General features: G+C 44.0%; 1 protein-coding gene across 1 annotated transcript in view; it reads left to right on the top strand.

Moving 5' to 3' along the window:
- Nucleotides 1-21,349, top strand: part of Col25a1 (collagen type XXV alpha 1 chain) — a 394,115-nt gene that overhangs the window by 189,047 nt on the left and 183,719 nt on the right. Inside the window, exons 3-4 of the mRNA XM_032897332.1 lie at nucleotides 5,964-6,008; nucleotides 8,182-8,189. Coding sequence (XP_032753223.1) covers nucleotides 5,964-6,008; nucleotides 8,182-8,189 — 53 coding nt within the window. The remainder of the gene's footprint in view (nucleotides 1-5,963; nucleotides 6,009-8,181; nucleotides 8,190-21,349) is intronic.

The raw sequence follows: 21,349 nt of genomic DNA, 5'->3' as shown, positions 1-21,349 counted from the left end.
AACTGTTTGTTTACAAATTTTACCTGCCCAGAAGGGACACGTACCAAACAGACCCTGTAGTATTCTTTCCAACCATAATGAGAGGTAAGAAGCTCTGGGCCAGTTGCTAGAGATGACCTTAGACTGCGTATCCACAGTGCTGGGGACTAAGAGGAAAGCTCAAAGGTCAGCCTCCAAGATATGAGGCTGGAGAGCCGCACCGTGAAGCATCCTGGGAAGTTTCTGCTCGCTGCGTCCAACCTCTCAGTCTGCGGCGTGTGGGCCTAACAATGAGCTGTAGCAGGACAAGTCACAGCACCAAGTGTGGAATGAGGGGTCCTTGTCTGCTGTGGGGGAATTTGTCCAGAACACAGACTGAAGGGCGGACCTTTATAAACCCGCTTTAGCTGATTAAGTTGCAGCCAGGGTGCCCTGGTTGTCGCTCATGGTGTGGAACTGTTCAGGTTGTGTGTGAGCTCCTGGGTGCGCTGTGACAGAGACATTCTACGATCCTAGAGGGAATACATTTTAGTCAGCATTCTTCCTTCAGTCATTTGCTGTGTAAACCTCTTGATTCTAACGGTGGAACGAAAAGTTTTGGGCCGCCATGAAGGAATTTGAGGCGCCAGGTGAGCAAGCGAGGCCTGTGGGAAAGATTCTGAGACTGGTTTGCGACTACTTGTCAGGTCAATCCAAAGATCTGAAGGGAGCCCTGATTTAGCCTGCTGAGGATGAAGAGGGTGCTTCAGGAAGGATAACCCTCTGCGGACAGGTACAGGGAGGCGGGAGCTGATGCAGAGGCCATGGAGGGGGATTGCTTACTGTCTCGCTCATAATCCCTTGCTCAGCCTGCTTTCTTCTCAAACACCAACCTAGTGATGGCACCATTAACAATGGGCCGGGCCCTCCCACATCAAACACTATTTTTTTAAAAAAAGATTTATTTGTTTATATATGTGAGTATATTATCACTCTCTTCAGCCACACCAGAAGGAGGGCATCAGATCCCATCACAGATGGTTGTGAGCCACCATGTGGCTGCCTGGAGTTTGAACTCAGGACCTGTGGAAGGAAGACCAGGTGGTGGTGCTCTTAACCACTGAGCCATCTCTCCAGCCTCTTCAATCACTGTTTTAGAAGATGCCGTAACAGGCTTGCCCACAGCCAGACCTTACGGAGGCATCTTCTCCACTGCAGTTCCCTCCTTTCATAGACTCTAGCTCGTGTCAAGCTGTCACAAAAACTAGCCAGGTCAGCCAGAAAAGCTGACTTGTTCTAAGAGGCTTTACTGTGAAAGTGACAAGCCGGGTCTGCCCATAGCTGGGTTTCTACCAACTGGCTTAAAGAGCATTAGCATTACGGCTGTCTTTAACAACCACTTTCTGCCTTGTCTCAGTCTGTCTATTAACAGTTTTGCAAAGACTGTAAGATCCTCCCCCTCTCCCCCTCAGGCCTGAGTTGTATTCAGTGTCCTGAATCTACTAGTCCTGAAGAATGATTGGTCCTGGTTGTCCCATTTGTTTATGTTTCCTTCCTCATTTCGTGAAGTCCCTGCTTGGAGATTTCCCTGGCGTTGTCTCTGTCTCTTCCCACTTTTATTCTTGAAACCAGTTCCTTTCTCAGAGGCTTGTCTTTCTGTTGATAGAAGACACTGAACGTTCTCTTGCAAGGCCCTTGCCAAACTCAGTGAATAAGCATCCTTTTCCGGTGTCTGTCTTTGTTCTTCCGTTTCCTGCTTGGCTGGCTTGTCAGCCCTCAGTTTGGAATGGAAAAGCCTACTAGTTTTTAAAGAGTACACATGGAGGGACCCATGGCTCCATCCCTGTATGTAACAGAAGATGACTTTGTCAGGCATCAGTGGGACGGGAGGTTCTTGGTCCTGTGAAGGCTGGATGACCCAGTGTGGGGGAATGCCAGGGCAGAGAGACAGGAAGGAATGGGCAGGTGGGTGGGTGGGTGGGGGAACACTCTCATAGAAGCAGGGTGGGGGAGGGGATAGGGGATTCCAGAGGGGAAACCAGGAAAGGGGATAACATCTGAAATGTAAATAAAGAAAATATTCAATAAAAGAAAAGGAAAAAACCTATTTCAATCAAGACAATTTAATGAGAGTCAACTTCTTGAAAATGTCTTGTTGATTAAAATGAGAAGCACAGTATGAGTTAATTTAGTAATTCAAGAATTCCCCAGGACTGTCGCTTTCCAGGCTTTAAAATTTGTTATTTAAGAATCTCATACTTTTCTACAATGAAACACCATATCTAACCCCCATCTTTGCTCCAACTCCCCTGACTATCCCCCATGATGTCCCCTCAATGGGGCACTTAAGACAAATAGCCCATTGAGTCCAGTCAGAGCTGCCCATAAGTGCATGGGTGTGGGCCACCTGCTGGAGCCTGGGAAACATCAGTTGCCTCATCTCTGATAAAGAATGACTCTCTCTCCTAGAAGCCATCCATAGCCTGTAGCTCCTCAGTAAAAGGTGGGGGGGGCTCATCTGCCCCATCTGTGTTCTCTCTGTGATGGATTTGGGCTGGCTTGGGCTTGTGTAGGTCTTGTGCTGGCAACTGCAGCTGCTGAGGGTTCATTATTACAGCATCTGTCAGGCCCAGAAAACGGCATTATTACCCCACCCCACCCTCTGGTTCTTAAAATCCTTTCTGTGTCTTCTTTCACAGTGTTCCTCAAGCATTGGTGGTGGTAGAGTTCATATAAACCTCCTGTTTTTAGGTCCAAACAGTCAGTCATCAGTCTCTTACTGACTTCTGTCCACTGCAAAAGGAAGCTTACCTGACCCAATGAGAGCAGGCAATGACTATGGTTATAAACATAAATATTTAGAAAGTATTTTGGTGGCGTGGGGACTTAGCAAAATAACAATCTCAGGTCCTACTCTAGTGACTAAGGCTTAGTCTCTAAGAGTTCCTTAGCCATGGACTTTTGGTGTGAATTACAGTACCAGGAACAGACCTCCTTTCTTGTGCAGCAAGTCGCAGATCCAGTCAGAAAGTGGTTAGTTAGCTCATAACTGCTGTATCACTATTGTATGAATTGGCACAGTAAATATTGTAGCATGCAAGGTCCAGCGCTGGGTAAGACCGTTGATGCCGTCTTCCCTCCAACAGCCAGCCTAGCACCTCCCAGTATGGAGCAAGTTTCCTGGTCAGTTTAAGATTGGAATCTCTGAATCCAAAGCATGTGTTGTCTCCAGCAGCGTGGTCTTACTTTGTAGTTCTGGTGGGTCATCAACAGCAATGTCTACAGCCTGGGCTGTTTTGGAGACTTCTGGGGCTTCCTGACAAATTATCTGTAGAGAGGAATCCCACACCCAGATTCTAACCTCTCACCGCATCAAAACCAAACACCAACCCGATAAAGGACCTTACCATGAGGTGTGATCTTTTTATCAACTCTCTCTCTCTCTCTCTCTCTCTCTCTCTCTCTCTCTCTCTCTCTCTCTCTCTCTCTCTCTCGTGTGTGTCTGTTTCTCTGTCTCTGTCTCTTTCTCGCTCTCAAACAGGGTTTCCCTATGTAGCCCTGGCTATCCTGGAACTGGATCTGTAGACTAGGCTAACTTTGAACTCACAGAGAATGCTGGCTCTCACCGGCTGGCTTCCCAGCCTTACCAGTTTTGAGGAGAAGAGAGGTTTCTCATTGGCTCATCTCTTCCATTTTGTTTTTCACTTTTGGTTTCGATCCTAAATTCAGAGGCAAGGCCCCGTGTACTTGTCTGTCACACTTTGGTTTGCTCTGTCAGCAAGATACTTAGACGTTGCTGAGCAATTTGCAGCTCATTAGTTCCTGAACGTTAGGGTAGGAGTCGCCCACTGTAGAAGCCTGCTGCCAGTTGTCATTATAACATACTCCTCCTCCTCAACCATGTGTGTTTTATGGGTTCAGCATATTTTACACTCTCATCTTAAAATGTAGTTTGGCCTCACCGTCTCTTAAATATTATGATAGTCTTCAAAAGCCCTGTTACCTTCAATGGATGCCATCTTGCAGATGTCTCCTGCTCCATTATCTTCCGTTCCATTCCACAGTTTCTGTGGCATTTGATTGGTTTCTGGATTGGTGGTTGAATATTCAAGGAAGACCTGTTCAGAAATAGTGTCACTGTGCCTTTGGGGTTTCTCCAGAAGATGGCATTGCTTCATGGAATACGTTCTTAGTTCTTAGCTTTTAAGGATATATTTTTTAGTTTAGTTTAGATACTCTTTAAAATACTTAGAAAAAGTATCATTTTTAAATCCATGTATTTTAGTGTTTTAAGGGAGCATCTTCATGGAGAAAGGAGAATAAGTTAATTCCCAGTGGATAAGTAATAGTTAGTTATTAGTAAGCGAGCGGTCTGTCAGGACGTCTCTGGTGTTTCTGATGGTGTCTCCTTCCCTGTAAATATTCATAAGTGTCTTCTGTGAATTTAAATGCGTGTTTTTCTTGGTTGTCAGTCAAAGCTTAGATCAGTTTCTAGGGCTACTGTATTCCCTGCTTTTAAAAAAAAAGTCTCTTCTTTCCAAAGGTGGCTTCTAATGTTAACCATGTCGATCACAAGTGGGCCTGCTGAGTTTCCTTGGCTTAGTGATTTTATAGTACAAAGGTCTGATTTCTAATCTTAAAGGAGAGTTACAAATATTGGAGTCTGTGTATGCATAATGTTTGGGCAAGTATATAAATTTATATGTTTTATATAGTAAGGCCCTACTGTGAGTATTTACTTACTTAATTTTTCTGTCCCAATCATTGAGAATGCCTCGAGTGTGCTGGAATTCCTCTTTATTCCAAGATACAGAAAGAAATCCAAAAGTCTACTGATATTTTGGGGTTTGCTTATAAAGCTGGGTCTCCTAACATCTTCAACTGATACTATTGCTTATTGATTTATTTTTTTTTAACCCTGCTATTAACACAGATGGCCATACCTCTGCTGTGCAAGGCTGGGGCACAGGGAAGCTGGGTGGCCCACTAGTGTTTCCACTGCTCATGGTTGTGTCTATTTGGAGCCGATAAGTCAGACTCATGATGACAGTCGGCTGTGTCTCTGGAACTTTCCGGAGTTTAGAAGTCATTGGCCCCACTCAGCAGTTCAGACTTTAGCAGCAGGCCGAGCTGTGTTTTCCTTGGCTTTTTCTCCCAGTGAGTATTCTAAGCCCTCAGTCCTCATTGTGGGTTGATTACGCTCTTCCGTTCACTGGAGCCATAATTCACTAGAAGCTATTTTCACCCAAGGAAATGCAGACAGAAGCTGTGTAATTGGGAACAATGTCCTCAAGCGCAAATGGCTAGCATGTGACTCAGTAAGTCTGATGTATTCTAGCTTGATTGTCTTTATAGGCAACTCACTGAAGTAACAAGGTGTTTGTTTTCTACTTTTTGAATGACATCATCATTATAGCTAACTTTTCATTAAGTGAGAATGAGCTTGTCTCCCTAGAAAAAAACAGACTTAAAGTTATGACCTACAGGTAACGTACTTAATGGGGGTAATAAATTTATCTGCGTGATACTCATTGAATTCCATTATATCCACATTTAACAGAGGTATTTTCAGCTGTCTTCCTGTTTGTGTATGTGTTTAATTGCCATCCTAATACTTTCAGAAGAATCATGTTGAACCTGACTGAAGACAAACAAAAAGTTATATATATATATTTGGCTCTTATACTTTGAGACCTTCGGAAAATAAACATGACATTTCAACTGCTTGTTTAGCAAATCTTTTCTGTATTGATAGCATGTAAATGGGATGAAAGAAATTCTGACTCTTAAGTATGTTTGAGTAGACGTTGTTTAGACCAGCTTTGGGGATGAAATAGAGCTTAGCTTTGCTGAAACAGAAGAGTAATGGCCTTCTTCACCCTCTGGTCCCTTTCTTGAAGCTGGTTGGGAAAAACAGTGAACAAAGACATAGGAATTATGTAGCAACCCTTATAAAATCAGGAAAAGAAATGAAACTATGCTACAAAGTATCCTTTGTGTTTCAGGTCCTCCAGGGAAACGAGGGAAGAGAGGCCGAAGAGGAGAATCTGGTGAGTGTCTGCCCTGTGTCGCTCAAGTTCTGGTGCAGTAGCTATATTTGTTCCCATTAATTAATAGTGATAGTGCCTTGTTGGAAGGTGTGTATATGCTTGACAGTTGATAGAGCTTGAATTTAAGGAAAAATCCTTATTTTAGCAAACTCTTAAGAAAGAAGCATTGGAAAACATTGTCCATTAGGGTTTAATAACTAAGCCCTCAGTTTTAGCTTGCTTGTTGCTTAAGGTCAACCGTTCTGTCCTGTGTTCCTTAGTGGGGTTCTTGCCCATATGTGGTACTACCATGTGTCCTCTCTTGGGGAGGCCAGCGTGGGGGTATTTATTTGTGTCAGCACTCTTGGAAAGCTCTATTAAGGAACTAGCACAGTGTGTCAAACTGCTGTGCTGTTCTTACAGATTATGGGAGTGACTCCCGATACAGCCGCAGAGCTTCAGTGGTGAGAGCAGCATCACTGATCTGTCTAGAGTTTCCATGTTGCCATTGAGGAAATGATAGATCAGCCAACTTAGCTGGCCAGGGCTATTGCAATCGTTTGTCTGACTCCCACTCTAATAGTTTGTGGGATGAATTCCTACAGCTAAAATGAAATAGCAAAGGCCAATGAAGATATTTTTGGAACTAAGATGGATCAATAAGAGAGGTCGGTTACTGTTCTAGCTGGAGGAAGTCTGAGATCCCAGGAGGGCTGATATCCAGATGGCTTCTTAAGAGAGTATCAGCTCTTCTTTATGCGGGACTCCAGCATGCTCTTAAATGGGATCTCCCACTACCTAATGGGAAAGCCTACCAATATTTAAGACAATCACTGGCCGAGTGTTGAAATAGTAGAACCCTAGCTTGTCATGCAATGGGCTGAATTTGGGACATCTTATTTACCCTGTCCCTTTCACAAAAGACGGCAAAGTGAAAGGAATTATGAAAATTCCCCAACTGGGGAGGAGGGCTGCTGAGTTCGGAGTATTCTCAAGAGCTGTCCATAAGCCTCTCTGAATCTTGATGGCTGGAAACTTGGGTGGGTATCCCTTCATAAAGGACAGAGTCCACAATAGAGGCTTTATCATGTCCTTTAAAAATGGAATGTTTAGGTTAGCATGTGGAGTCACAGGGTTCATTACCATATCTTCATGCATATGTGCTTAGGATCGTTTGTTCTCATTTGTCCCCTACCACCTGGCCCTGTGCTTCCTCCTCCAACTGGTCCTCTCTCTCCTTGTCCCCAGGTAGTTTTGAGGGAAAAGAAATGACAAAACATTGTTGTCAGACAGTCACCAGAATGATCTTTTTTCAAAAGAAAGAGGAGGAAGGAGGAGGAAGGAAATTGTGTGCTTACGTGAAGTCCTGTGAGGAGATAAAGCCACCTCCCCACTGCTGAGTTACTTAGAGAGGTGGTGTTTGGAGCAAATAGTACGCAAAATACAGGAAAGTTCTCAGTTCCTGCCTGTGTTCCGCTTTAAAGAAACCCATAGAGGCACTGGGACTGAGCTTTTATTCATTGGCAGAAACAGTGAAGGAAGGATGTTCTTCCAGGAAAGCCTTCAACAAATGCTGGGCCCTGCTGATTTCAGTGTGTTTATCGAGCTTGGTGCTCTGCAGCAGTCAAGATTCTCCTGACTCGAATGTTACATAGGCTTTCATGTGTTTCATGTGTTATTTCAGGGTCATAGACCTCTCAGCTTCACATGAACAGGCCTTGGAGAGCCTGAAAGTTTGTTCAAATTCTGTGCACAATTTGTTTATCAATTCATTTTGTTTCTGTCATCTCAAAGGTCTATGATATAAAGAAATCTGTTTTCTGAGTCTCCTTTGTGTTCTTAGAATTGTGGTGGTGGTGGTGGTGGTGGTGGAGGTGGTGGTGGTGGTGGTGGTGGTGGTGGTGGTGGTGGGGGTGGTGGTGGTGGTGGTGGTGGTGGTGGTGGTGGTGGTGGTGGTGGTGGTGGTGGTGGGTGGTGGTGGTGGTGGTGGTGGTGGTGGTGGTGGTGGTGGTGGTGGTGGGTGGTGGTGGTGGTGGTGGTGGGTGGTGGTGGTGGTGATGGTGGTGGTGATGATGGTGGTGGTGGTGGTGGTGGTGATGGTGGTGGTTTGTTATCTATTAGTTAATTTTAACATTCATAGTCACTAATTTCTCTTTTTCTCTTTTTCATCTCTGCCCCGGCTCCTGCCCCCCAGGTCCTCCTGTAAGTATTATCTGATAATTTTGACTCTTACACTAATCAGAATCCATGTATGTTAAAACCTTATGGAAACAAAAATACGGTTGGAGTTCATTTAGGAAAATGCGGCTAACCTTTGATGAATGTTTAAATGTGGAAAACGATTCCTTTATTGCACAATTTAGGCGCCGTGTGCTATACCAGAATGCCGTGTTGGCTTTATTTTTTATGCCGTCACACACTGATTCCTCTCCCGAGACTTTGGGATAACAGATGAAGCTTCTGGTTTTGAGACGTTTTCCTGGAATTCTGAGGTTTCGTTTGCGAGCAGGTCTCCAATGTCTCTCACACTTCTCTCTCCGTGCATTTAAACTTGTATCTGAGCTATTTGGATTTGCTGGTCCAGGTCCGCCAAATGTTAATGGCAACGTGACCACAGAACTGATACCCCCTGTGCGCTGAGGCCAGCCCTCTCTCCTTAGGCAGAACTCCCTTTGAAGTCTGTTGGAGCCTTGCCTGCACAAGGAGCCCGAGACAGGGCCCTTGGAGAGTTCGTGCTCCTGTCTTTCCTTGAGTAGGTCAAAGCCACAGCATTCCAGTCTGCTTTGCACTCCCAGGAATAGATTATCTTGTCAGCTTTGAGCTCGATGCGTTTTTGAGTAATGTCCTGGATCTCTGCTGTGTGACCCCAGTGTTTACAGTGTGCACCGGGCCTTTTCGGTAGCAGCGGTCATTAGCCTTGAGCTAGTGCCTTATCCTGGACAGCCAGTTTGCTGCGGGTTTTACACATTCTACACTGCCAGTTTCTCTGAGGCCAGCATAGTCCAGGGAGAGGGATTAGCACAGGCTTGTTGACTTGGTCAGAGGAAGTATTGGCTTCAGAAGCCCTTCCGCAGTCTTCCTGCCATGTTCAAGGGTGGGTCATGAATCACGTTTACGGTGACCTCACTTCTGTGACTGCCTTGTCTGCTCTTGCCTAACTGTGGCAGGCAGCATGCCCTGGATCTAGAAGCCTCTTCTCTCTGCCTTTGTATTTAAGCCTTTCATCTTTAAAACTCAAAACAAAACATGACTGCCCCAGAGGAAACTCTCAAGGGCACAAGGGCTGTACCATGTTCAAGGCATCTTTCTGTGGAATTTGTATCAGCCATACAGACTAAGAAATTAATTCTCGTCTATGCATGACGGTGACCTTCACCATGCCAGGATTTCCTCTTTGAGTCATTAAAACAACATAGAGGCATAGACCTATGTTCTTAGGCAATCTCTTAGCCCAGATTTTCTGCTAAGAGATTGTGTGTGCCTTATCGTATGTAAAGGAAAAAAAGATCATATTAAGTCACAACTATTTAGTGTATAATAGTCTAGGCACTTTGTCCACCAAATTTCATCTTCGTTCACGGCAGCCCTATGCTATTACAAGCTCCATTTCCAAGGATGAAAGTTCATAGAGGTTAATTCCATAAGGCCGCACAGCTAGGGGCTTGTGACGTTAAAATTCAGCTAGATGCAGCTGATTTTAGGTTAAGTTCAGCTTTCTACTTTATTCTTTATGAATTCTAAGTGTGTTACAGCACACACCATTGTTACACAGGTTAGGCAGACCCTGGTAAAATTGCATTCTCTGGCATAAACAATTATACACAATTAAAGCTTGATCGACCCACGTAAAATGGCCACCTTGTGTAAAGCACGTTGTTCCTCAGCCTCGACTGCATCTCAAATGCTTCCTGATGGGGATAGCAGGCTACATCGAAGAACTGCTGTGGTAACGTGTTTTTACCATGAGCAGAGGATAATGCAGATTGTTTACATGAAGAGCAGGTAACAAACCAGTTATGAGAGTTCAAATGAGAAATGTTCTCCCTAGGTTCAGGCCTTTAAATACTGTTCCCCTAGTTGGTGGCACTCCTTGAGGGGTTAGGAGGTACAGCCTTGCTGGAGGGAGTCGGTATGGTGTTGCATATATATACATATACATATACATATACATATACATATACATATACATATACATATACATATACATACACATACACACACACACACACACACACATATATATATATATATATATATATATATATATATATATATATATATATATATAATGGAGTTTAGGCTGTGCCTGGGGCTCTTTTGGGTAAAATTATCTCATAATGAAAGCCTGTTGAGCTTCCCATTTCTTAACCCCCATGCAGCATTTGTAAGAGGTGTCTGACTTCTAATTTTGTTTTAGAATGGGTAGCTTTATATGCAGTTTTTAATGGCATGGCTTATGGCTTAATAAATACAAATGAACGGTGCTTTGTTATGATTAGATAACCTTACTAACAATGTATTTAACTGTAGACAGTATCTAATTATTGGCAAATTTAATATCTGGTGATCTTATTTTTTTCTATTTTAAGCATCATTTTTTATTTCATATGTAGTTTTTCCTTTTCATTCTTTTTCATCAACTGAAGTGTGACAGTTCACGCAGACCTATTTTTAGGTTTTGTTCCCTATGTTGTGCCATTAAAATAGGCTTCGCTATCATCTCCACAACTGAGAAATTAGTTCCTCTGTAGATATCAAGGTGTGCTTCTATTTTAGCCACCAGTGCCTTTGTTTTCATTCTGTGTTCGTCAGGTGAAGCCCACAGGCTGTGTGATAAGTCGATAACCTTGTTTCTGGTGGACAACCATTGGCATGAAACCTATAGCAAGGTAGTTTTCCAGGAGTCTTCCTTGCGGACCTCCTGGAGTGCTGTGCCTCTTATGAATAGGGTGCTGTGGTATAGCCTGGCACCCTGCTGGGCATCTTCTCCTTCTTTTTCATTTTGTTCTCAGAAGTCCTCAGTATAAAGGGCAGCAATGGGCACACTGCAGAGATCCACAGACGTTGACTGGCCCAGGGGAGATGGCATAGCTCACTGTCTCTTGTTCCTGCTAAAACTCACCTGTTTCTTGCTACTGTCTTGCAGAAATATTCTCAGGACTAAAAGAACAAAGTTTAAAAATGAACACACTTAATGATAAAATTCATCAACTTTCCACTTAAGCCTTTATTTAACATATCTTGGGAAACTGGGATGTATCACACCAGAATGTGTGGATGTACATAATTACAGGCTTTAGAGACGTTTCTATATTTTTGTATGTTGAGGTCATTTATAGTTTAAAACTTGAAATGCAGCTCGAATTAGATCTCGCATACCAATTTACTCTACTGTAAGCTGTTAAAGCCTTAAACCATTTTGACAAAAATATTTATAAACAGCCGAAATGGAGCAATCTGTGATGGTAAGTGTCTGATTTTATGATTATGAATCTGTCAATTTCTCTATCTAATTTTATTCTCACGAAGGTAACATGCTTTAGAATCCAGCTCTGGTGATCTCATGCAGATGGTTTAGGCATTGAGTCCTGATATTACAACTGTATTCACTCCAGTGCTGTGCCTGACCATCATCTTTACTATGAAATTATACTTTGTTTTGGCTAGCTTGCGTCTCTGTGTGTGTTTGCTCTGCAAGCAGATAGCCTACATGTTCATGAATGGAAGTCAGAGGGTGACATGAGGTATCTTCTTCAATTGAAATCCACCTTGGATTTTGTGGCAGAGTTGCTCGCTGCACCTGGCGCGTATAAATTTGACTCCATTAGCTGCCCATTGAGCTACCCCTCTGTCCCCCGTTCCCTGACAAGTGTGATGGTTATCCCACCCTCAGGCCTAACTGTTATGTGTGCACTGGAGAATCTAAACTCTGATCCTTGCAGCTGACCCATCTCTTTAGGCCCTGCTTTGTGTGTTTAAAATGCAAATAAACACATACACACACACACACACACACACACACACACAGACATGAATTTGGAAAATAACTTCAGAATTTTAAAAGGAGCAAACATCCCCCTCTTGTCTTACAGTCTATCCTTCTGTCCAAAAGGAAGTTCATTTCAAATCTTCACAGAATCAAGCAGACCTATTAACTGTAGCCAGAGGAACAGCCAGGAGACCCTTCATGACTATGTTTTACTTGTATGAGTCCACCAAGCCCTGTAATTACTCCTGACTGACAGAGATATGATGTTTTTGTTGGTAGCCCAAACCCTCAGAGGTGTGAAATCTGATGCTGTTGCATAGTCTGTCTTGTTCCATCCACCTTCAGCCATCATCAACTCAGTTCGAACATTAGAATCTTGTTGACAGACAGAGCAAAGCAGACTGAGCCAAGCTAAGCTCGCCGTGCTGGTTCTGTGCTGGATGAATGAGGGCAGGAAACCTCTGCAGAACTTTAAGATGCTAAACTCTGACATCTTTACTTCATAATGAAGAAACAACTTGGGATTCTTCATCCAAAAGTAATTGTCCTCCAGACGCAAGTTCATGTGATAGCACCTACTCATGTTTGGTATTTAGTGTATCAATTCCCCTGTTGCCTCTGTGACCAAGGCTGACCACACCCATATTACAAAGGAAGAAACTGGGGGATGGGCCCAGCAGATAATTTGTCCTAGAGTGTATATCAATCAAGAGGCAGAAGTAGAACTTAAACCCAGGCATATGTCTCTTTAAAGAGATATTTCCCTCCATGTTTCCCAAAGATGGTTTTGGGTGAGTTGGGTTTTAGTGTCCCTGCCTTGTCTGTAGGAAGCACCAGCATTGTGCCTCTCTGTCTTTGTGCGTGTGTCAAGCACAGTAAGTTCTTTCTAGTTATCTGTGAGCCTTGACACTTGTGTATCCTTTTCTACCACCTTTGGTCAATGTAAACTTACATGGGATGTAATAGCCTCAGGTGAAAGCAAGTTCCCGTATGAAAGGGTAAGCTTGACCTCTTGCATCAAGGAAATTAGGAAGATACATTTATCAAGTTTTCCAGAAAATGTTCTTCTATGTCTTTGCAACCATCCTGCTTAGTTTTAAAAACTCTCTTAAGACTTTGAATGTGCATTAGAATTAGTGGGACATTAGTTTCTTTTCCTGTGGCTGTGAGACAAGAGTCTGACAAAAGTAACTCACCAGTGTGGTGGCTTATTTCAGTGCTTGGTCGAGGGGTATAGTCCATCATTGCAGGGAAAGTCACAGCAGTGGGAGCTTGGGCTGTATTGCATCTGCAGTAAAGAAGCAGAGACAATAGTGTGTCTTTCCACTTCAACTTATGCAATCCAGATAATCCCTGTGTGCACGCTCTGCAGCCCTCTTTAAAGAGACATATGCCTGGGTTTAAGTTCTACTTCTGCTTCTTGATTGATATACACTCTAGGACAAATTATCTGCTGGGCCTATCCCCCCAGTTTTTTCCTTTGTAACATGGGTGTGGTCAGCCATGGTCACAGAGGCAATTGACAGTGACCTAACCATCACCTTGAGTGACTGTTCTTCTAATACTCTTGTTGATTGAGGGTAAAACCATTGTCCTGTAGGAGGTGGTGTCAGCACAAAATATCTAGATAGCTAGATAACCATAGCATTCATTGTAGCAATCCGAAGGACGATGACAGTTTGTGTTTAAAAGCTTCCTATGGGTAGAGTTAGAAGAACGGCAGCAGGCTGACACACTAGGTGGCTTATTTTGTGTGCCAGGTATGGTTTCTGTTGCTGCTATTAAAACACTATGACCCAAATCAACTTGGGAAGGAAAGGCCTTCTTTTATCATAGAACATGTAGTCTACAATCCAAGAAAACAGGGCAGGAACTCAAGCTCGAAACCTGGAGGCAGGAGCTGATACAGAGGCCATGGAGGGATGCTGCTTACTGGCTTGCTCCCCATGGCTTACCAACCCTGCTTTCTTGTGCAATCCAGGATCATCTGCCCACAGTGGGCTAGGCCCTCTTAAGTCAATCATTAGTCAAAAAGTAACCCACAGATTTCCCCACAGACTAATCTTATAGAGGCGTTTTCTCAATTAATATTCTTTTTCCCCAGATGACCCTAACATGTCAAATTGATAGAAAAATTAGCCTGTCACTTTTGGGATCTTTTGGGTTTGCCTCCTGAGACATAAGATAAAAAGGGGTCTATAAATATGAACATTTAAGGGAGGCCCCTTGAGTGGTACAGGGTTGCAGATGGCAAAGTTGAGCCCTAATATATTTAAATGCTTTCTGCTCTTTTTATTATGCTGGCTATAGTGCAGAACTTTGGAATTGTGGGAGTGGCATAAAGACTGCAAATTCACCTCCAAACTGGGATAAATCAGGGTGATTTATTTGTCTTAATGAGGAGGTACAAATATAAGCATTGGTAGTCTATTTCTTTGCAACATTATGCTTCCTGTGTAATATTTATGCATACTATCTGTTTGAGAATGGCCGTAGGCTTTATATCAGATAAGCACTGAGATCTTATGGTTTGCCACAGTTGACATTTGTTTCTTATATATGGTATAGGCCTGTGGTTTTTACAGGAATCACACTGATGGAGACTCTGGTACCTTCACAGAGTGTCCTGAGGCTCCTCTGGGCTTGGATAGACAGATGAAGAAAGAGAGCAGAGGCTCGAGGGGGTGGGGTGCTCCAGGCACATACTAGAAATACAGGATGCTCTATGTCGTACACCACTTCTACCTAGAAACAGGACAAGAGTCAAGTTAGTTGCTCACACAACTGCCAGGGATGTAGAGGAAGATAAGGAGGCTCAGAAGAAAAGCTAAACAAATCAGAGAAGAGAAGGGGGGGGGGCAGATAGAGCAATCCTTCTAAGTTAGGACGTGAATGGGAGAGCAGGGCAGTCACACTTTTGCCTCCTCTCAATTGTGGAGATCAACCCCAGGGCCCTGCCACACACTCGGCCAGTGCTCTGGTGCAGAGCGTCACACCCCAAGCTCCACTCATAATTCCTAAATCCTTTTTAAAAGGAGCCTTGTTGGCTCTGTGGATGCCCACACATCATTCTGATAGCAAGCCCACTAACGGAGGAGGTGCCCTGTCAACCCTTTCCATTTGGCTCTCTTGTCACCAAGGTCTCGGCCACGTGGCTGAGACCCTAGGACTGTTTTCCTAAGAAGACCTGTAGATACCTTGTGGGAAAAATTAAGGAAGTGACTTTGTGACTTGTGAAGCAATGACTGTCAATATCAAGAAAGCTGCTTTAGAATTAAGTGTACTTGCAAGGCAGCTCAGACACATTTTGAATGTAATATTTAAATTTAATCTAATTTTTTATGTATTCACTATATACCCAATTCACTGCCCCCTCCCTGTCACTTCCTTTCTAAGTCCTTCCCCCTCTTCCTTCCCCTTCTCCTCTGAGCAAGTGGAGGCCCTCCACCCTGGCACTTCAAGTCTCTTCAGGGGTTAGGAGCTTCCTCTCCCACTGAAGCCAGACAAGGCAGCCCAGCCAGACTGTATCCCACAGGCAGGCGACAGCTTTTGCGATAGCCCCTGCTTCAGGTGTTCAGGACCCACATGAAGACAAGCTGCTCACAACCTTGGGATCTGGAACCTGCAGAGGGCACCTCCTACAGCCAGGCAGGAACCCCAGTGGAGCACTAGAGACACCAACCCACCCACAAAACTTTCAACACAGAATTTATCCTGTCTATGAGAAATGGATGTGGAACGTTTTTTAAAAGGCCGAATGGGTGGTTTGTGTGATTGCCATTCCCCACAAGTGGTTGAGCATTAGTAGGACCCAGAAGCAGGTGCACACTAAGGGGATCTCGGTGCCTTCCTTCTCCCAAGCAGCTCCTAAGAACTGCTGCACTTGCCCTGCACAAAGACTGACACAGGCCCTATTTCTGATTCCATGAACCCAGTGAAGCACCTACCACCCCGAGCACACACATTAACCAAAGTTAACTAAAAGCAATGTTAATCTGGGTTTTCTCCATGGGGCGCTAATCTCAAACACGCTCCTTTTATTATTAAATTAACTTCAATTTTCTCTCTGGTAGAATTAAGAAAAAACATTCAGAGTATGCAATCTGGTGTTATGGGTTCCTTAAGTGTTCATTGCAAAATTATTAATGATTTTTTAATTCACACGTATTTTTCACAAATCTCCCTGCTTGTTTTGTACTCGCTCACGCCTCAAGGCTACCCACTGTGTATGCACTTCTGACTTTTGTTTCTGAGCAAGTATTGTAAAAATGCTTCCTTCCTGGTCAGAGATAGAAACAAAAGGATGTAGGGTTCAGAGGCAAGCTGTCCTGAGCATCCAGGCTGTGTGTTCCCTTCTGGTGTGTAATGGGGGTAAAATGGCCTCGTCTTCAGGAATCCGAGAATCCAGTAGAGAACAAAACGCAGACAGCGGTGTGATGGGGAAAGAGGTTTGCTCACAGCATACCCTGGTGCACTGAAAGAATAGCAGGGGAGAAAGCGGCCCAGTTTTTTGAGCACAGAGGGGAGCCAGTGAGTCTCTGGATCTGGTCAAGGTGAATGCTTTCTGAATGGCTGCCTTTAAAGAATTTAACTTTTAAAAGTCTTTGAGAGACAAGGAAGAATTGCTGACGTCTTTGGAAAAAGAAAAACCCCAAGTGTATTAACTCACTTCTCCTGGAGCCCAAAGAGAAGATGAGAAAGACTAAGGACACAGATCTGAGGATTGAGAGACAGAGGGCCTGGCATGCCAACCCAAGTCAGTTTCTAAACCGTGTGCAGCCTCTGGGGGACCTAGGCTGAGGAGGAACACCTGGAGGAACGTTTTAGAAGAGCGCTCTTGCAGAGGACCTAAGAAAGGAGAAATGGGAAGAAAGGGATGTTTAGGATGGTTATTTCTGTGAGAAATAAAACAGTACAGGCGAAGGGCTGGGGAGCTGTAGAGAACGCGGCAGGTTTAGGTTATAACCAGGGCACACATGCTTAACTGTGAGCTGGGATGAGTAACAAAGAGGAGGGAGAAGCGATGTAGACCCTGTAGACCGGCGTGACTCTGGGGGACACTGTGCAGGCTTCTGGGGTAGAATATGGAAGAAAAGGCCTGAGTCGGGGCATGTGTCAGGCTTTGTTGCTGTGACAGATGTGACCGGCACTAATTCGGAATTCTTAATTTTGGCAAGTTTTCAGAGGGTCTACTTTCACAGCAGGAAAGGTGTGGCAGATATGATGGCTTCTCTTCATTATCAACCTGATTTAACTTAGAATCACCATAGAAGACATGGGTGTGTCCGTGAAGACCTTTCCAAGGATATTGCAGTGAGTGAGAAGAATACCGCCATCGTGGGTGGCACCATTCCTTGGGCTCTGGTCCCAGCCTGAATAAAATGTAGAGCGTGAGCTAAGCGCCAGTGTCCCTTTCTCTCTGCTTCCTGGCTGTGGGTGTAATGTGACACCTTCAAGGAACTCTGCACCCTCCAACAGCGAGCCAGATTAAACCTGCCTGCTGCTTTTTATACAGCACTGCCACAGCAATAAGGATACTGTAGGTAGGAGAGCAGCCCGCAGCATGCTAGCCAGGAGGCGAGCTTGCCTGTGCTAGGACATGTTCTCCTTTTTCTCCTTCTGTTCATCTGGGCTCCCAGCCATGGGGTGGATGACCCACGTTCAGGGAAGGACTTCACCCTCTGGTAATCCTCTCTGAAGAACCTGCCTAGACCCACCCAAAGCTGTCTGTCCTTGACTAATGTAGGTAGGTCACTTTCCTCAACCCAATCAAGTTGACATCAAGATTCTCCACCCCAGAGGTGATGCAGGACTCCACCTGAAATAAGGAACCTGGAAGATTTGTGGATTTATGGAGTGGAGGCGGAGGGCGGTTCACCAAGATTTATGGTTTCATAGAGTGGAGGCGAAGGGCGGAACCTTAAAGATCACTCAACAGAGAGAGTAGAGGTGGACATGACAATAATACCTCAGGAAAAGTAGCCTTCTGTGGAGAGACATATTTTCACTGAACTTATTTCGAGACTGAATGTTCACGATATCAGAGTGCAGACACTTAACCAAGTTTAAGAGGTACTAAGCTCTTGTTGTTTTAATCAAGAATGATGGTTTACTTAGGCATTTTTCTCTGCACCGGAATTCTGGCATGCTCATAGTGTTTGTAGCCCTGGAAATTAAATAATAAATAAGTAAATAAATAAATAAATTTTTAATAAGTAAAAAATTGATAATGAAATTAGAAACAGAAAATGAATGTGGTGCTAATAGAAAGGGGCTTGGTGATTCAGGATTCTCCAGAGGAAAAGATCCAGCAGGACATCTAGCTATTTAGAGAGCTATTGTGCAGAAGTGACTTAAAAAGCTGTGGGTGTTAGCAAGTCTAAGGTCTGTGGCTGTGTCAATGGGCTAGGCTGCATGCTGTTTGGGGAAATGCAAATGTAGGTCTTCCTGCTTGCCCAACAAGCACTTTACTATGGAATTCACCTTCCCAGACCCCTCAGATAGGGTTTCTGCATTACTCAAGGTAGAGTTGCTTATGCAAGGAACCTTGGCCTCTGCTCTTAAGGCCTCTAACCGATTGGAAGCCTGCCCTACCTATTGAGACTAATAGACTTTACTTAAGAGTCACCCACAGAAAATATAACCACAATTAATAAATGTCTTCATAGTAACATTTAGCCTTGTGTCTGACCAAATGCCTGAACTCCATAGTCCTGCCAACACAACACACAAAAAATTAATCATCACTGATCAACTCTGATGCCTCCAAACAGACAAGATTTAACCGACCCCGACCCCGACCCCAACTGAGTACTCTTGTCTTGTGTTGCCTTCTTCTGCCTCTGCAAACCCTTCCCCCTCCTTTCTTGGTGCCTTGCCTTAATTCAGCTTTCATATTCTATGCGAATAGCCTTCATTTATGACTAGGAAGTGCCATACACATCTATGACTTGGCAAACATTCTTGCCCAATAAAGCGATAGATTCTGTTGGACATTAGATACTGAACGCCTTCTACGCAAAGGATGTTCTCTGCCTCAGGGTGAGCATAGAACTGCTCTGCGGGTATAAAATTAAATATTTAGAAAGTTTGACAACATAAGTATTCAACCATAGTATACTCTTCCCCTTGGCCCATGATCTCCCCAAGTGTATGTTTTTAATACATACAAGATAGGTAGCATCAGATGTGTATTCTCTCCAACCCAGTAGTAAAACAATTGGTTACCCCCGATATAGTTTCGTGACTCCACTCATGAGCATATCTTGCTTGGCAGGTTAGTATCCTTGCAAGAATAATCGTAACTTGGTGGCACTCTTGGTGAGCCTTCTCCCCTAGCAGCCTCCATAGCATCCATTAGCCCGGAAACACCTGACATTCATTGCTCTACTTCCATTCATACTTCCCAAAGGAGTGTGGCAGACATAGAACATGCAGCAGTGACACATGATAAACAACGACCAGAATGCCCACATCTCATCTCTTCACCGCAAATAAACCAGACGCACGCTTTTTAGAACAGTGGCAGGGTGGCCTCTCCCACTTCTCCCATGTCAAGATGAAACGTTCCTGTCCAACTGACATGAGGAAGCCCGTGTTTAAGAAGTGACACAGGGTGACCGACATTCTGCTGTGCAGAGCCCACATCAGGGAGGAGGATGAAGATATCTCTGAACTGGCAGGGGCTGGCCAGGGAAGGAGGTAGCAGGAGAGGCTGCCTTTTCCCCATCGCTACCTCATCTGTGTACTCTGTTCCCTTCGTCCTGGCTCAGGACCCGTTCCAGCTCCCTACGCTCTGCGGGTGGAGGGGTGGAGGGGAAACCTAGAAGCATACCCACAAAGTGGCTGAATCACCACTTCCTCCTATGAATATACAAATGAAATCCATATTGTGTAACAAACCCACAGGAAAAAAAAAGAGAGGGGGGGAAGGTTTGGCAGGCATGGTAGAAACCCAATCTGGAAACTACAAATTTAAAAACAATTATTTTAAATTTCATATCACAGACTTCCTTTGGAGGCTTCCGTTCACTGCATCTATATTAGGCTATCCTCCTGGGAGTAGGAACAGAAGCATTTCAGAGCTTCGTGCTGCCCGGGGCCCGTGGATTTTATAGGCTACATAAAAGCATACTTGAGTCCTGTACTATAGATACAGTCTTTTATTCTGATATATAATTTCATTCAACAGTAGTAGACATATATACGTGGTCTGTTGATTTGCAGTTTGGGAACAATTTCAACTTGCTTCCTTCCAGAGAGCATTATTAACAGCCAATGGCATACGGCCTCAGGCTCTTTCACAGGTGAGAGGGGAGGTTGAAAGAGAGGGCTGCAGAGCGCTCTGCAGGCCCCCCTGCCCCCAGATAATTTACTGCCTGTCTGTGGTAATGGCTGAATGTATATATCTTTCACCGTATGTAGCCTTCCATTTAGACTTCTAATCCATGCTACAGAATAAGAACTGGTTTGTGAAAAAGAAACCCTCCCTTGGAGTGGAACTAATTAACTTGCTGGTTCCTTTCAGACCCTTTGACCATAACCCAGTGGGCCCTAGGAATATCCCTGGGTAGGAAATGACCTAAACTTCCACTTCCAGTTGTGGGGATCATTTATTCTGATGCTGCCCCACCCCTAACCAACCCTCTACTTTGCATATTAAAGTCAGGCTTCTAGTCATTGAGTCTCCTCCGTGCCTGGACGGTGTGAGTTGAAAAAGAAGTTTCCCAGTTCATGCATGCATTGTTTGCTGGTTTGAAAGTTGTGTGAAAGACGAGGATTCACTCAGTTTGCTGACCAAGACTCCTGGGTTTTATTTGTTTAAAATGTTGTTTTCCACAGGCATTGGCATTCCCTTTTAGTGGGAGTCGTAGAATGCCCCTTGCCTTTAGAACTTAAATTTAGTGACGTTAACAGAATTCAGAAGCGAGCTTGATCTTTTGCCAGCTGATGGCGATTTCAGATCACTGGAAATTTTGAACAAAATGAAAAATTGCTTGAGCTCATATCAAATATCAGAGTTTATAAGAGCCTCATTATAGAAACTGCATAGTTCCTATAATAGGACGTTTCCTATGTGCAGATATTTAATCAAAAACACAAGGCAAATGAACTAGGACCCAAATCAATGTGGGGGTGGGGGTAAAGCTTTTATTTTATCATTTAAAAATACACTTAAAGAGCAGGAAATTCATTCCTCTTCATTTCCAGAACATCTAGTGCTTTCTAAAAGTCCAACAAAGCATTTAAATACTAAAGCACATAATTTTCTAGCCTTCAATTCTGTTAAAAACTAGCAAGCTTTGGTCCACATGTTACTGGAAATTCACTCACTCTATATTTCTTTATTCGATACATATCCTTTGTTTCCAGA

The sequence above is a fragment of the Rattus rattus genome, chromosome 3 (assembly GCF_011064425.1).
Source record: "Rattus rattus isolate New Zealand chromosome 3, Rrattus_CSIRO_v1, whole genome shotgun sequence".
NCBI classification, from domain to species: domain Eukaryota; kingdom Metazoa; phylum Chordata; class Mammalia; order Rodentia; family Muridae; genus Rattus; species Rattus rattus.
Note: the sequence above shows the minus strand (reverse complement) of the source record. Positions and strands in the feature narration are given on the sequence as shown.